Raw genomic sequence first — 16,474 nt, forward strand, 5'->3', positions numbered from 1 at the left:
TTATTACACTCTACACGGACTATAACATTTAATATGTTAATCTAATAAGTTGTTCTCATTCTTTTTAAATCTGCAGTTTTTAATAAAAATTATTTTTGCTAATTCTTTCATGAAGGTTTTTTTGTTCAGTCACTTTCAGTTAGGAGGTGACAAGTGTCACCAAATAGTGGTCCTGAGTTGTTCCAATGTCGGATTCGCCCCTGGTGAAAACTACAGGGCCTTCCGATTCCTCCTGTATTTAATTGTATTGTAACTGTACTGTGTGCCCATATGTTGTAAAGCACTGCACAAACTGTTGTAAATCCTGTATAATAATAATAATCATAATAATAATAATACATTGCACAGGCATACATAGTCCACTCCTGTCACTATCAGGTAGCCAGTCTAAAACAATGATGTGCAGCCAACGATGGAAAGTGCACATGTAGACAGGAAGTGGGTGAGCGAGGCTGCCAGAGGTCAGCAGCACTGAGATGTAAAGGAGGATGGAAAAATGGTGAAAACAATGTTTTATGAAAAAAAAAAAAAGAAAAAAAACTGGCAAATGTTTATGGCACACAAGACTACCAAACTAAATGTCAACTAGTTCAGGTTTACATTTCCTTTAGGCAGCAAATGTTTGGACGGTTATTGAGCACCTTGCACGGTCTGCTGCCAGCACTGCCTTGTACACTTCTGAATCCAAGCCTTAATGAGCTCTTAAATGCAGAGCTACAACCACTGAACACCAGCCTATGTGCTGACAGCTCAGTGTTAGGTCCAAGCAAACAACAGAGGCGATATGAAAGCTTCTTATCACGTCTTATCTCCATCGTGACTTCCTTACTTGGCCAGGCAATGCCACTATCAGTGATGATTTGCAGACCCCAATGATGTGCTCCTAAATTTGGCAACTACTCACGGTTTCTTTGAAGGAGGAGTTTAGCCAACGGTTTTTCACAACATTCTGTATTGATAAGGGTGGATTTTCCAGATCTTCTAAAGAATCTATCACAATAAAGTCCAGGAAAATGTCATAGAAGTTCATGTTTCTCACCTGCAGGCACATTGAACACATTAGTGGAATTTCACAACAGTTTTTTTTCTTCTACAATTTTTACTTTTTTTATTTAAGAGAAAAACAAAAAACAAATATGTTTAAAGTGAATGTATAGGTCAAAAAAGATATAATAAAGAGAACCTGTTCTCCACTTCATCTAAAACTAGTAAAGGTAATCCATACATGGATTGAAATGTGGCCGGTTTAGCAGGGACCGGGTGAATTTCGATCCATGTATGGGCACCCTGGTTCTACAGAAATTGATCTATCATACAACCACCCTGTTGGGTGTTTCCCGAGTGATCATTGCTACAGGGCTATAGCTGACAACACTGATCATTATGTTCTCACGTTGGGGAAGGCTAGAGATGTATACTTTACCCTTTATGCCTTTATTACATTAAAGTGGAAGTCCATGCAAAAACTAAAATACCTGCATCTATACCCACCAAGGATATAACACTAACCTCTCTATCTCTGTAAAGAAAAGATGAGTATACATACCTTTTTGGAAGCCGATCTGACCCACTCTCCAGTGGCAGAAGCTCTGCAGAGGACACGGGTGACAACAGCTGTGAAATGAATGGGAAGTGACGTCACCCATAGAGTTACTATGGGGCTTCCGTTGTCGTCTGTCTCCTCTGCACCCACCTCTACAGTGAAGCCATGGCTGACAGCTCAGTGTGGGATCTGGTCAGAGCGGGTCAGATCAGCTTCCAAAAAGGTATGTATATACTCATTTTTTTCTTTACAGGGATAGAGAGGTTAGTGTTAGATCTGTGGTGGCTATAAAGGCAGGAATTTTAGTTTTTGCATGGACTTCCACTTTAAGGCTTGGGTTGGGGGGGGCAGTCTCTCACAATCTACTAATAGCTTGCAGCGCCTCCTACTGACTGTACCAACATCTGTAGTCTGGAATCATGTTATCCACTGCTCAGAGTCTGTTCTCTCTTTTTACCGCAGACATACACAACTTCATAGCTCAAATCACCCAGTTTGCTCCAATATCCTTTCCTGTAGATTCTAAATCTGATTTGCCTGTGGCCTTAGCAGATTCCGAGTCATTGGCTGCAGACTCTAATACTTGACTGTTGAGCTTACCCCTGAGCAGTCAGTCTTTTACTCCCAAATTAAAGGAGACCATTTCAGCTGTTACTGATGCAGTGCATGCTTCTCTGAATAGAAGAACGGCCTGTTGCTTCTACCAGTGCTGTTTCCTGTCTTGGGTCATTTAAAACACATAAGGCTGCAAAGAACTTTCCTTTGTGCCAACTTTTTCAACGATTTCTTAATGGAGATTTGAAGCATTAAGATCCTTTAGCCCCCAGTTTTCTGGTGTTGCCCACCCTTCATGTGGCCTGCTTTTGGATGACCAAAATTGAAAGACTTTCTGTGGTCCTCAATGAACCAACAAAGAAAACAGGCTTTTTGTACGAACGGTAAAAAAAATTTCTTTGAGTCAATTGAGGGGCACAGGTCCCCTCTGTGTTTCTAATCTTGCTTTTGGTTCTGCCTTGCCACAAAACTGACGCATGCTGGTAGTAGGAGGCGTCATCTCAGATGGACCTGCAGTTTTTTTGTTCGCCAGTGTCCAATCCCTTTGTAGATGGCAGTATATTCTGGGTAAAGACTTCCTGTGTTCCTTAAGGGACTCCAAGAAAAGTTTTTTTTTTTTTCTGGTGAGTATAAAATTCCATTTTAATGATAAAAGGTGAGCTTTTTTAAAATCTTGTACTGTTGCTTTAATATTGTGATATGTCTGGACTTTATTTGTGCAGACTTACAAATGTACAGAGTTCACTTTAGCTAGAGATTTATATATATTTATATATATATATATATATATATCACAGAAGAGGGTGTAGTACTTACCCCCCGAGAGAACAGCTCCGTCTCTGTAAGTGCCCATGTTTCTGGCTGCTCCAGGAAATGCATCATCTCATCATAGGAGTCTTCAAACTTTTTAGGATTCTAAGCATAAAATTTGAATCTGATTGGTTTCTCTAAAGAATACTAGTAACTATTTTTTTCTGTTTAAAGTGATACTAAAGCTTAGTTTTTTTTTTTATAACAAATATGTCATACTTACCTCCACTGTGCAGCTTGTTTTGCACAGAGTGTCCCCGAACCTCGTCTTCTGGGGTCCCTCAGTGGCTCTCGCGGCTCCTCCCCGCATTATATAACCCCCTAGGAGAAGGGCCCTCCCGAGGTGGTTATCTTGCGGGTGCGCTCCCGAGTCATTCATTCGGTGTCCATAGAAGCCGAATGTATGACTTGGCCCCGCCTCCCGGGTCATTGGATTTGATTGACAGCAGCGGGAGCCAATGGCTGCGCTGCTATCAATCTATTCAATCAAAGCTAGCCAAAGTCATAAACATATTGAAAACTTAAAATAAGTTCAGAGACGGGCAACAAAATTGGTTAACGTTTTGAGCGAAAAACTTATCAGGAGACACTGCCGAACTGAAAGGAGAAGTACAGCCAAAGCTCGAGGGCTGAAGCCTGCTGTCGGCTGACGTCACAGAGCCTGTCCAGGCTCAGGCAAGATTGCGACAATGAAGTCGGGATCCACCCATATGCCTGGACTGGCACCCGGCACAGCCTCTCAGCGCTCAACCCCTCCACTACCCAGCACACCAGTGAGTGCAAGGGGGGAGCAGAGCAGAGAATGATGACTGACAGTCACTAGTTCTCTGCTCTGGGAGCCCGGAGAATCAATCGATCGCCGGTGTTCTCAGGCTTCAAGCCGGCAGAGGACAGATGCAGCATTGGACCAATCCTGCATCCACCTAGGTAAGTATGATTCCGAAAAAAAAAAAAACTTCTCTTTTAAAGTAATAACTAAAGTCAAAACTTTTTTTTTTTAAGTTTTGGATAGAGTGGAGAACCCTGTCAGTTTTTATTGCTGTCTGTGCCAATGTTAGAGAGATTCATCCTCTCGATTTGTTCTGATTACCATTATCATTACAAGTGAAAGTAAAAGAAAATCCCCAAATTTGGGCTGTCCCCAGAAAAGTAATAGAGGGGAGACACTAGTAATGGTGACCTGGGGGTCCCCAAGGAATTTGCTTAATTTTCAGGGATTTACTCTCACTTCCTGTTTGGCTATGTGACAGAATTTGATGGCAAAAACAAAATCTGACAGACTTGCTCTATCCAAAAAAGAAAAGTTTTGCTTATAGTTCTACTTTAATATATTTAGCCTTTAGGAACATAGAAGAAGGGGGCATAATGGGGAAAGGGGGCATAATGGTGAGGTACAGCCTGGTGTACCTCACTACGTAGCCAATAAAGATTTGTATCCACAGTTGACGCCGAGTTGCCGGCCTGATTTCGTATATATTTCTACAAGCAGTGTGGAGTCACTCAAACCAGAGAACCGGTGGTTTCAGCTCTGAAGGGTCCATGCGGTAGTACCGATCCTTGAATAATTAAACAAAGTTCTTCCCTCCAGCTCATTATAAATTCCTACCATGTAATTAGGTGACTAGCGAGTCTCAACTGAACCCAGAAACAAGAGGACAGAAGGACTTACCTTTTTTGCTCGGATGATAAGCGTAGACAGAATTTTTCTACCAGCTTCAACCATAAACTTCCTGTTGTCAGTTTTTGAAAGGATCATCTGAAAATGAAAAAAGACAAGAGGATTATGTTGTTTTAAAACAGGGACATGGGTTTTATTATTATTGGTTTTTTTTTTTTTTTTTTTTGAAGGAGGACCTGTTCTTTGAAGAACAGGTCTCAGTGTTCCATATCTTGTCACAGATCCATATAAATTATGGCTTGGCTCTCTGACCTCATAATGGGTTACTTATGGGCTTTAGGCTACTACTGTCTGATAGCATTTAATCCTATGTAACCCATATTATATGTTGAGATGGACCAAAGAAAATCATTGTACAGTTTTGTACTTCTCTGTTCTTTTGAAAACTTCAATAAAAATTATTGAAAAGATAAGAGGAAGTGAGGAGGCGACTGCCAATGTCCTTCCAAAATCAGGCAGACCAGATATAAATAGAAGTGGAATGTCACCCTTCTGCGCCATAATGTCTCTCACATGGTAATCAAATTACAGTCCAATTTGCCTAGCACAATGGTTTTCCCAATGAACTTGACTTTGACCAGATGAAATGCAGAGATTTACCATGACACAGAGTAGGCATGTCTTTATAGGTGGCAGAGGAAGAGAGAGAGTTTTCCTTTATACTTATTGGCCAGAAATGTCCTTTCTATGATTGGTAGGAATAATCATCTTATACTAATTTATTTACAGGTTATCACAATATTCTAAGCCAGGGAAGAACCAGGAGAATATTCATTTTTTCTTAGGGTGCCAAAAGTTGTGTGCCTGCATGAAACCGAACTCCAGCCTCAGCTTTTCAAAAAAAATCTCTCAGAGATATCCTGTAAAATAAATGCATTATTAGCAAGTGATACGTTTCTGCTGCTGGGCTGCTCATAACCTGCAGTTTTGCGGCAGCTTAAGGCTGCTGTAGTACTTTCCATTTGGATGATGTCCAGTGTTATCAAGTGGACATGTGCGGTTCGTTTCGAATTCAAATTCGGACACATTTTTCGTTATTCGGAAATTTGGATGTATCTGAATTTCCAAATTACAATAGTAACAAGTTTAAACGAATCCAAAACAACAAAAGAAAATTTCAGACGAATTTCTAATTGTTTTTGAATCGAATTCCAATTTCCGAAGAGAATAAAATAGAATAGAAAATAAAGCAATAGCATAGAGTAGAACAGAATACGAAAGAGTATAAAAAAAAATAAAATAGAAAAGAATATAAAAATATAACCGTTTTCCAAATTTCGAATAGAATAAATTTGAATTTGGTTGGAACAGAAAAGAATAGAATAGAATATAGAATATAATAAAAAATAATAGAAAATAAAAGAATAGAAAAAACAATAGAATAGAAAAAATATAACCAAACTTCCCAAACTCAAATTTTCGAAATAGAATAAATTTGATTTAGAATGGAATTCGATTCAAATGCAATTCAAATGGAATTTGATTCGAACACAATTAGAATTGATTCAAATTTTCCGAATTCAGTCGAATTGAGTTTAATTAGGGCAAATTGGGAAAATTTTAATTAGAATAAACAAAACAAATTCTGAAAACTAAGTAAATAAATTTAATTACAAGAATTTATGTAAATATTGAATCCAAACAAAACACATTTTTTTGTTCTGCACATTAGCAAGCCCTTTCCTCTGTTGTTAAAGACACCTATCCCATCAGCTTCTGGACCCCAGGGGGTGTCATCAGCATGCATGTGACATGGGTTGTGGGTGTTACATGCAGCAGTGGTATAGGAGTTCTATGACCCCCAGAGCTACAGCTAAAAAAAGCCCCCCCCACCCCCCCGACACTCTCTGGCCATGCTAGTCCAACTAAAACTGTGAGGATTTACAAGAAATGCGGTGTACAGGGAAAATACGTAGCAGGTCACAATGAATCCTCCTACCAGTGCCCAAATAGCTGAATACTACGAGGAGCATCTCATAATGTGACAGGCTGAAAAATTTCCTTATCTTGCAAAAGGAGAGAAATATTGCAACAAATCTTTTTATGGAGTTTACAGATAAGACCCCTTCCACACTGGGGCGGCGGGTCCATTGGCAGTAAAGCGCCGCTAGTTTTAGCAGCGCTTTTCGGCCGCTAGTGGGGCACTTTTAACCCCCCCGCTAGTGGCCGAAGAAAGGCTTAAAAGCTCCCGTGTTGCGGCGCTTCCAAATAGCTTTTTGGGCGCTTCAGAAGCGCTGCCCATTCATTGCAATGGGAAGGGTGGTGTAGGAGCTCTGTATACACTGCCCGAAAGATGCTGCTTGCAGGACTTTTTTTTCCCATCTCGCAAGCGCACTGCCCCAGTATGGAAGCACTCAGGATTTCACACTAAGGAGGCACGAGAGGCTCTTTACAGGTGCTATTTTTGGAGCTAAAACGCTTGAAAAGCGCCTCAGTGTGAAGGGGGTCTAACTGAAAGCGATTGAGTGCCTCATAGTGTGTGCCTATGCTTGAGCTTAAAATATATTTTCATTTTACAATTCAGCTGACAGGGTACGGATTTATAAATATTAGGGGCAATTCACACCAGTGCGCTGATCTGCGTTTTAGCACAGCTGTAAAACACAGATCAATGGAATGACATCTGAAAAACAATTATTTCCAATGTGCCCTATTCACACCATACCGCTGTGCCTGCATGTCAACAGATGTCAAAATATATTTCAGCGGATGTCAGCACGCGTTGAAGCGCAACTAAAATGGATGGCAATGTACATGCATATTCCATACATTTTAGCGCAAGTCAGTGTGAATTGGCCCTTACATAGAGGGTTGCTGTTAGTAAAGGGAACCTCTGCTTAGAGAACCATGGAGGACTCATTTACTAATCTCACCTTCCGAAAATGCTACATTCTAGGCTGTCATGCTACTCTAGTGGCTTCAAAATTTTCCCATCTGGATTAAGTATGCAGAAAGGGAGATTGCTCTTTACTGACCGCACTCTTTTTCACATATTGGAGTTAAAGGATAAGCATAACTTAAAGTGGATGTAAACCCAAATTTTTTTTTATTTTTTTTTTTTTTATATCATACTGTGGAGTATAAGATTTCCTATAATTTGAGCCCAGTCTTGCCACACAGAGTTAATCCATCTCTGAGCAATCCTCTTTTATTGTTCAGTGAGAAAAATTTTGACAAACTGAGAAAAACTTTGTCAAATCCTCCCCCTTGCTGTGAGTGACAGCCTAAGACACAGGCATTATTTTTTAATTCCCTCCCCCACTCCTTTTTTCAGCAGCTCTGCAAGGATTGGCTGTTCCACACCTCAGAATGATTTGGCATGATGAAGTCATGTGGTTACTTTCCTGTCTTTTCACTGGATGTTAGAGATCATAGCAGAAGTTCAGTGTAAGAAATACATAGGAGAAAATGCGTATTGACAAGGGGAGTGTAGAGGTGGGCGGGGACTCTACTGACATCACGACTCCACCCACCGAGCTCCAGACAACAGACCCGCCCACAGAATCTGCAGTTTTTCGGGTCTCATAACAGACAGAGGGGAGACATTTGACAGGTAAAGATACATGCAGGAGACATGTATATCCTTATAGATAACCCCTATGGCAGTAGTTTAGAAAGAATGACATTGGGTTTACATCCACTTTAACTAGCCCCATATTTCCTTTCATTTGTATTCATGCTCACATACTGTCATGTCATCTGATGGCTTTTTATAAATAGTAAGTAACGATAATCATAATAATAAAGATCATCTAAGTCAGTCATGCAAATGTATAAACTTTAAAAAGGGACCTGCCAGAAAATACATTTTTTGGATGCTGCATGCTCCAAGCCTGTCACCCTCATCCCTGCTTCACTCAATCGCTGACTTGCAATAAGCATGTAAATATCACAGGCTGGAATTCTTCATACATTGCTTGTTCCCAGCAGGTCAATCACTCAACAATGAAGCATGGATAAGGATGACAGCCCTGGAGCGTGCAGCTTCTAGAACAAGTCAGCAAGGGCAGTTCTTGTATTTCAAAATCCTTTTAAATACAGAAACAAGAGAAGTATAACCCTTTTTTCAGGTTTTACTACTTTGTGTCCCCATCAAAGAGATATCCATCACTTCCTGTCCTGGTGCCACCCTCTGGTTAGGCTGTTACAGTGTCAATGAAACAGGAAGTGAGTGAAAAATTTCCCTTAGGCCTGGTTCACACCTATGCATTTTTTAGTGTGTTTTCAGTTTTGCAAAAACAAACTACAGTCCATTTAACATGGTTTCCTATGGATGTAGTTCACATCTGTGCATTTTATGGAAAGGGCCAGGGATTTTTTTTTTCTGGTTTTTGGTTCCATAGACTTCAATAGATCAAAAGTGTGTATTGAAAAATGCAAAACACACCTGGAACATGCAACCTGCATAGGTGTGAATCAGGCCTAAAGGGATGCAGACAGCACTCTTAACCATTCCTCATTGTATTCAAATCTACAGCTACAAGTGATGTTGGAATTAAAGAGTTGGTTACCCTAACACTTCATATTCCTGATATGTGGCTGCTGTACCATGTACTTGTATGAGAAAACATCCTGTTCTCTTTATATTGCTCCCTTTATACGAAATCCCTGGCATTCCTGCTAGTCCCCTTGCCTTCCTATTAAAAACTAACCACACTAAGCAGGAGAGCACACCATGGTCAATTCCCTAGCTATGCTGGGAACTCAGCACGCTCTCCTCCAATGATCACACTTGTCCTGACATGCCCCCCACTGCACAGCCATTTATTAGGAAGCTCAGTTTGCTGCTGCTTCTCCTCCCCCAGTTCTTATGCAGCTGAGAACAGAAGGAATGTGATCACTTCTTTAAAAAAAAAAAAAAAGGGAAAAAGGTTTTTTTTATATCTTTAAAAATGTTTTGCCTTTCATTTCTACATTAAAATGAATGGGTTGTTTTATAAGGTGATCATTTACAAACAGTTTAAACAAGCTTCTGAGTTTCACAAACACATCAGATACAAATCTGGTTTAAATGCCATTTTACCTGGAAGGCCTGACGGATGCAGTGGAGCTTAGCAAGAAAGTCGCTGTCCCCTCCACATTCCAGAAGTTCTGTCCTGCAAGAATTATTTTCATAAATTATAAAATCTGATCATATATATTTCTTCTTCCCCTCCATACATTTACATCACAGCTGGCACAATGCAGTTGACTATGACCATTATTTAACAAAAATAGGATAGAGATGTAGTGGGAAAATAACATGGGACGAGCGTCACTAAGTCAAAAACCCCCAATAGACAATGCAAGTCTTCTAGGCACCAACTCAATGTAAAATCCACATAGGACAACCTCATTGAACCTATAGAGCCAATACAGGATTCATAACCCTATAAGGAAACAAATGATGTTTAATTGTGTATTTATCTGTCTTCATTTAAGTAGAACGTCACCCTAAAAGGAAAGTTCCATTTCTTCATTTTAACACCCCCCCCCCCCCCCACTCCTCTCCCTCTTTTGGTGGTTTTATTGGGGGGACTGGGTACCCAGTTTTTAGCAGGTACCCACTCCCACTCCGAACCCCTAGGCCAGTGTTGGGGAACCTTGGCAACCCAAATGTTTTGGAACTACATTTCCCATGATACTCAACTACACTGCAGAGTGCACAAGCATCATGGGAAATGTAGTTCCAAAACATCTGGGGTGCCTCCCTGCCCATGACCTTCTAGGAGATGTCACAGGCCCCAGAAGGCTGTGGGACCATTCACTGCGCATGCACATGCACAGTGGGAAGCCAACTGTGAAGCTACAAGGAGTCACAGCTCGCTTCCCTTAGTAAACATGCCGGTGGTGGAGACCCGAACCGGTTTGGGTGAGGGTGGTGCTGGATCATTGGCCAGATAAGTGACTTTTTTTTTAAGAAGTCAACAGCTACAGTATTTGTAGCTGCCGTCTTTTCAATTTTTTTTTGTCAAGACTGAAAATCCTCTTTAACCACTTGCTGACCAGCCTGCAACAGGTCGGCTCTATTGCGCGATGTCCACCGTCCACCCGCAATCGTTCCCCAGAGAGGAAGAACGGCGATCTGACTATGTAAACAAGGCAGATGGCCGTTCTGAAAGGGATGAACACAGTGATCTTGTGTTCTTGCTAAGCAGGAACACGGATCTCCGTTTATCCAGTGAGTCCACCCCCCCCCCCCCCCACACACACACACACACACACACACACACACACACACACAGTTAGAAAGCATCCCCTAGGGCAGTGATGGCGAGCCTTGGCACCCCAGATGTTTTGGAACTACATTTCCCATGATGCTCATGCACTGAATTGTAGTTGATCATGGGAAATGTAGTTCCAAAATATCTGGGGTGCCAAGGTTCACCATCACTGCCCTAGGGAAACCCTTAATCCTTTGATTGCCCCTGGTGTAAACCCCTTACCTGCCAGTGTCATTAGTACAACAACGGTGCATATTTATAGCACTGATTACTGTAATGTCACTGGTTCCCAAAGTGTCAGTTAGGTGTCCGATTTGCCTGCCACAATGTCGTAGTCCCGCTAAAAATCGCTGATTACCGCCATTATTAGCAAAAAAAGAATAAATAATTAAAAATGCCAAAAAAAAATTCCATAGTGTGTAGATGCGATAACTTTTGCGCAAGCCAATCAATATACGCCTATTGCGATTTCTTTTTACCAAAAACATGTAGCTAAATACTTATTGTCCTAAATTGATGAAGAAACTAGATTTTTTTTATTGGATGAGTTTTATAGCAGAAAGTAAAAAATAGTGTTTTTTTTTTTTTTTTAAATTGACGCTCTTTTTTTGTTTCTAGCGCAAAAGATAAAAACCGCAGAGGTGATCAAATACCACCAAAAGAAAGCTCTATTTGTGGTAAAAAAGACAAACATTTTATTTGGGTACAACGTTGCACGACAGTGCAATTGTCAGTTAAAGTAATGTAGTGCAGTATCGCAAAAAATGGCCTGGTCATTAAGTGGGTAAAACCTTTCGGTCCTTAAGTGGTTAATAAAGTGTTGGATAAAAGTATAAAGTAGGGAGAGAAGTTAAAGCCAAATTCCAGGTATGGTGTATATATATATATATATATATATAAAAAATAAATAAAGTGCGCTAATTATATGAAAATACACACATAGATGTGAATACATGTGGGTGGTAGTAAAAACCACAATCTACTGAGAGCAAGTAAATGACTCCATGAGTGGTAGAAATATATAAGTGCAAAACATAAAAACTCAAATAAAAAGAAGAAACAAAAAATGTGTACATGTGAAGTACAATGATATTAATAGCGTGAAAATCTGAAAATCAAACAAACTCAGTCCATGGGTTCAAACATAAAAAGTTCATCAGTGAAAAAAAGCTTCCATCCACTATACAGCTCAGCAGCAACTAATCCCCCTATGAGTGGATTGACAAAGGAGAGAGATGTGCAGGATGGTGCAAATCCACTGGTGGTGACTCCAATAAGTGAGAAAGTGATAAAGGTGGACTCTTACCCTCCGTGTTGGACCCCCTCCTTGGCAGGGTCTATCAGGCATGCAGATTTTTGCCCTCTGCAGGGACCGTGTAATGTATATACATACACACAAGTCCAACCTATGTGTGTGATTATATGTCAGTATTACATTGTAAATCTCTGTATATTGCGGTCCTTCAGGTGCTTATCTAATAGTTTCTTGAAACTTTCATTCCCTCCCGCTGAGACCACTGCCTGTGGAAGGGAATTCCACATCCTTGCCGCTCTTACAGTAAAGAACCTTCTACGTAGTTTAAGGTTAAACCTCTTTTCTTCTATTTTTAATGAGTGGCCACGAGTCTTGTTAAACTCCCTTCTTTTTTTCTTTACTTACCCTTCTTTCACTTACATGTACATAAAGTCATAGTCATCTTCACGGTATTGCCACCATATTTTCATGCATGCCATGTATGTTGAGCTTGGTTTTCTATAACTTTGTTATTGGTGGGCTAAGGGTTAATTTATAATTACAGTCGGTATGCTCATTTTACCACGCCTTAAAGTGGTTGTAAACCCTAAAAAAAAACCCACCTATACTAGCTCATTATATGAATTACTTACCTTAAATTGAAGCCCCCGCAGCGGTCCTCGTTCACCGCTCCCGCGGCCGACATCGTTCCTGGGGGTTACTTCCGGTTACCGCGGCTCCGGCACTATGATTGGCCAGAGCCGCAATGACGTCACTGCCGCGCATGTGCGCGGGAGCCGCCGGTAACAGCACAGTCTAACTGAAGCAACGGCACATATACGTGGCGTTGCTCCAGTTTGCTTAAGTGCGCATGTGCCGATGACGTCATCACATGCAAATACAGGAAGATCTCGTGCAGGTTTAGGAGATATCCTGGGTAGCTACAGGTAAGCCTTATTATAGGCATGCCTGTAGTAAAAAGTGGTTGTAAAGGGTTTACAACCACTTTAAACACCTATATTTTATCGTACTTATGCGATACTTGTTCTATTATTATTATGATATTAATGTATACTTGTATATCTGTTGGAGTCGGGATGATACTCCCATGCTTTCATTCTATATTGTTTAACCTTGTTTAAAACTTAATAAAACAGATTCAACATAAAAAAAAAGGAAGAGAGAAGGAAGTTTTGGGTCCAGATAAACTTTCATTAAACCCATAATCAGCCCTGCAGTTTAGGCCAGCCATACATTATACAATTTTCCTTTAGATTTACCAAAACCATATAATATGATGTCAAAACAAAACACTTTCAATTTGTATGCAATCAGGCAGGGTCTTGCACTACATAGTTATTTATTTCAGGTACTTATATAGTAATATATATTTACGCAGCGCTTTACATATACAATGTACATTCACATCAGTCCTTACCCTCAAGGAGCTTACAATCTAAGGTCCCTTACTCACATTCATACATACTAGGGACAATTTAGATAGGATCCAATTAACCTACCAGCATGTCTTTGGAGTGTGGGAGGAAACTGGAGTGCCCGGAGGAAACCCACGCAGGCACAGGGAGAACATGCAAACTCCAGGCAGGTAGTGTTGTGGTTGGGGTTCGAACCAGCGACCCTTCTTACTGCTAGGTGAAAGTGCTATCCACTACACCACTGTGCCGTCCATTATTATTATTATACAGGATTTATATAGCGCCAACAGTTTGCGCAGCGCTTTACAACATTAGGGAGGACAGTACAAGTACAATACAATTACAAATACAGGAGGAATCAGAGGGCCCTGCTCGTTAAGAGCTTACAAGTTGAAGGCAAATCTAAAGGAAATTGAAGAAAATTGTATAATGTATGGCCAGCTTTGGTCCTTACAGTCCTGACTTTTTTCCAGTTTTGATTAGATCACAAACAGAAAACGATGACTACGCAGGCAGGTGAATTTGGTTCACATCACTGATGGCGACACCCTCACCTGAGTGCCCTGCAGGGAATCCCCCCTTCCTCGGACAGGCACATTGCTTCTTCATAGAGAGGACGGTGGTAAAGTGACTGCAGGCTGTTCCCTCCACTAAGATCTCTGTGGTCTGCCAGCTACAAGAAAAAAAAAAAAACAGAATCCCCAGGTTCATTAGCAACCGGGTTGTCACACAATTATGCAACTTTAAGCTTTTGAGATCTGAAGGACTCTTTGGCTCCCCTGCGCCCCATCACACCTTGCACCTTCCTTCCAACCAATACTTGATATACTTCAGCCAATTTTTTTTTTTTTTTTTTGCTATACCTATACAATTTAAAACATCTCCAGTTGGCTCCTCCTCCTTGGGGCTATACACAGACAGGATGTCTTTTTTTCATCTCCCATGTGTACTTTAATACTTAGGCGACTATTTCGCTTGATATCCAGTCTGTGTATTGTTACATGGCGTCCGAACGTCTCCTTCCCCGGTGTGTCCATGTTTTTTTTTTTTTAGGTTTATTTGGTAGCCACACCATACTTACTCATTGGAGTATTGATGTGGTAGCTGTTATTGTGAAGCTACAGTACCTACTTTGGCTATTATTATCACCATCTGTCTTTAATCTTTTTAATAATAAATTTTTTTTTAGATTATACTCTAGTATGATCCATTTGTTACCAATAGTAACCCCTTGCCATCCTGGTGCCCTAATACAGGGTCTCCTTTTGCATTACAAGAGAGAACAGTGTTAGGAAACCTGTGATTGCAGTGTTAGTGTGGATGTTGCTGTCTGCAACCAGTTCTATCACCAACAGGAAGCCCCTGGGTTGGCTGCCATTTATAGGCAAGAACTCAGTGGCCTCAAATACTTTGACAACAGATATTTCCCACTGAGCCCAATTATTACTATGGCTAACAAAGAGTCAGCCAACCCAAAAGCAATGTTTCGTAGAGATGGAAATGTTGGTGCCGAAACCGAAAATTCAGGATCCACTTGGCCGAAACCGAAAATTATGTTTTAAAAAAATATAATAATATATATATATATATATATATATATATATATACATATATACATATACATACATACACATATATAATTATTATTTACTCAGCCACCAATTGTGCAAGTTCTCCCACTTAAAAAGATGAGAGAGGCCTGTAATTGTCATCATTGGTATACCTCAACTATGAGAGACAAAATGTGGAAACAAATCCAGACAATCACACTGTCTGATTTTTGAAAGAATTTATTTGCAAATTATGGTGGAAAATAAGTATTTGGTCAATATCAATAGGTCATCTCAATACTTTGTTATAGATCCTTTGTTGGCAATGACGGAGGTCAAACATTTTCTGTAAGTCTTCACAAGGTTGTCCACACACTGTTGCTGGTATGTTGGCCCATTCCTCCATGCAGATCTCCTCTAGAGCAGTGATGTTTTGGGGCTGTCGCTGGGCAACACGGACTTTCAACTCCCTCCAAAGGTTTTCTATGGGGTTGAGATCTGGAGACTGGCTAGGCCACTCCAGGACCTTGAAATGCTTCTTACGAAGCCACTCCTTCGTTGCCCGGGCGGTGTGTTTGGGATCATTGTCATGCTGAAAGACCCAGCCACGTTTCATCTTCAATGCCCTTGCTGATGGGAAGAGGTTTGCACTCAAAATCTCACGATACATGGCCCCCTTCATTCTTTCATGTACACGGATCAGTCATCCTGTTCCCTTTGCAGAGAAACAGCCCCAAAGCATGATGTTGCCACCCCCATGCTTCACAGTAGGTATGGTGTTCTTTGGTTGAAACTCAGCATTCTCTCTCCTCCAAACACGACAAGTTATGTTTCTACCAAACAGTTCTACTTTGGTTTCATCTGACCATATGACATTCTCCCAATCCTTTTCTGTTTCATCCAAATGCTCTCTAGCAAACCTCAGACGGGCCTGGACATGTACTGGCTTAAGCAGGGGGACACGTCTGGCACTGCAGGATCTGAGTCCCTGGAGGCGTAGTGTGTTACTGATGGTAGCCTTTGTTACGTTGGTCCCAGCTCTCTGCATGTCATTCACTAGGTCCCCCCGTGTGGTTCTGGGATTTTTGCTCACTGTTCTTGTGATCATTTTGACCCCACGAGGTGAGATCTTGCGTGGAGCCCCAGATCGAGGGAGATTATCAGTGATCTTGTATGTCTTCCATTTTCTAATTATTGCTCCCACAGTTGATTTCTTCACACCAAGCTGCTTGCCTATTGCAGATTCAGTCTTCCCAGCCTGGTGCAGGTCTACAATTTTGTTTCTGGTGTCCTTTGACAGCTCTTTGGTCTTCACCATAGTGGAGTTTGGAGTGTGACTGTTTGAGGTTGTGGACAGGTGTCTTTTATACTGATAACAAGTTCAAACAGGTGCCATTAATACAGGTAATGAGTGGAGGACAGAGGAGCCTCTTAAAGAAGAAGATACAGGTCTGTGAGAGACAGA

General features: G+C 40.9%; 1 protein-coding gene across 1 annotated transcript in view; it reads right to left on the reverse strand.

Moving 5' to 3' along the window:
* The window catches only part of MIGA1 (mitoguardin 1), a gene marked incomplete at its 5' end in the record, with an annotated part of 82,246 nt that overhangs the window by 21,596 nt on the left and 44,176 nt on the right, over positions 1–16,474 (reverse strand). Inside the window, 5 exon segments of the mRNA XM_073593708.1 lie at positions 905–1,039; positions 2,915–3,013; positions 4,578–4,664; positions 9,610–9,682; positions 14,014–14,132. Of these exon segments, the coding sequence (XP_073449809.1) occupies positions 905–1,039; positions 2,915–3,013; positions 4,578–4,664; positions 9,610–9,682; positions 14,014–14,132 (513 nt within the window).

Source organism: Aquarana catesbeiana, linkage group LG07 (genome assembly GCF_042186555.1).
Source record: "Aquarana catesbeiana isolate 2022-GZ linkage group LG07, ASM4218655v1, whole genome shotgun sequence".
Classification (NCBI taxonomy): Eukaryota; Metazoa; Chordata; class Amphibia; order Anura; family Ranidae; genus Aquarana; species Aquarana catesbeiana.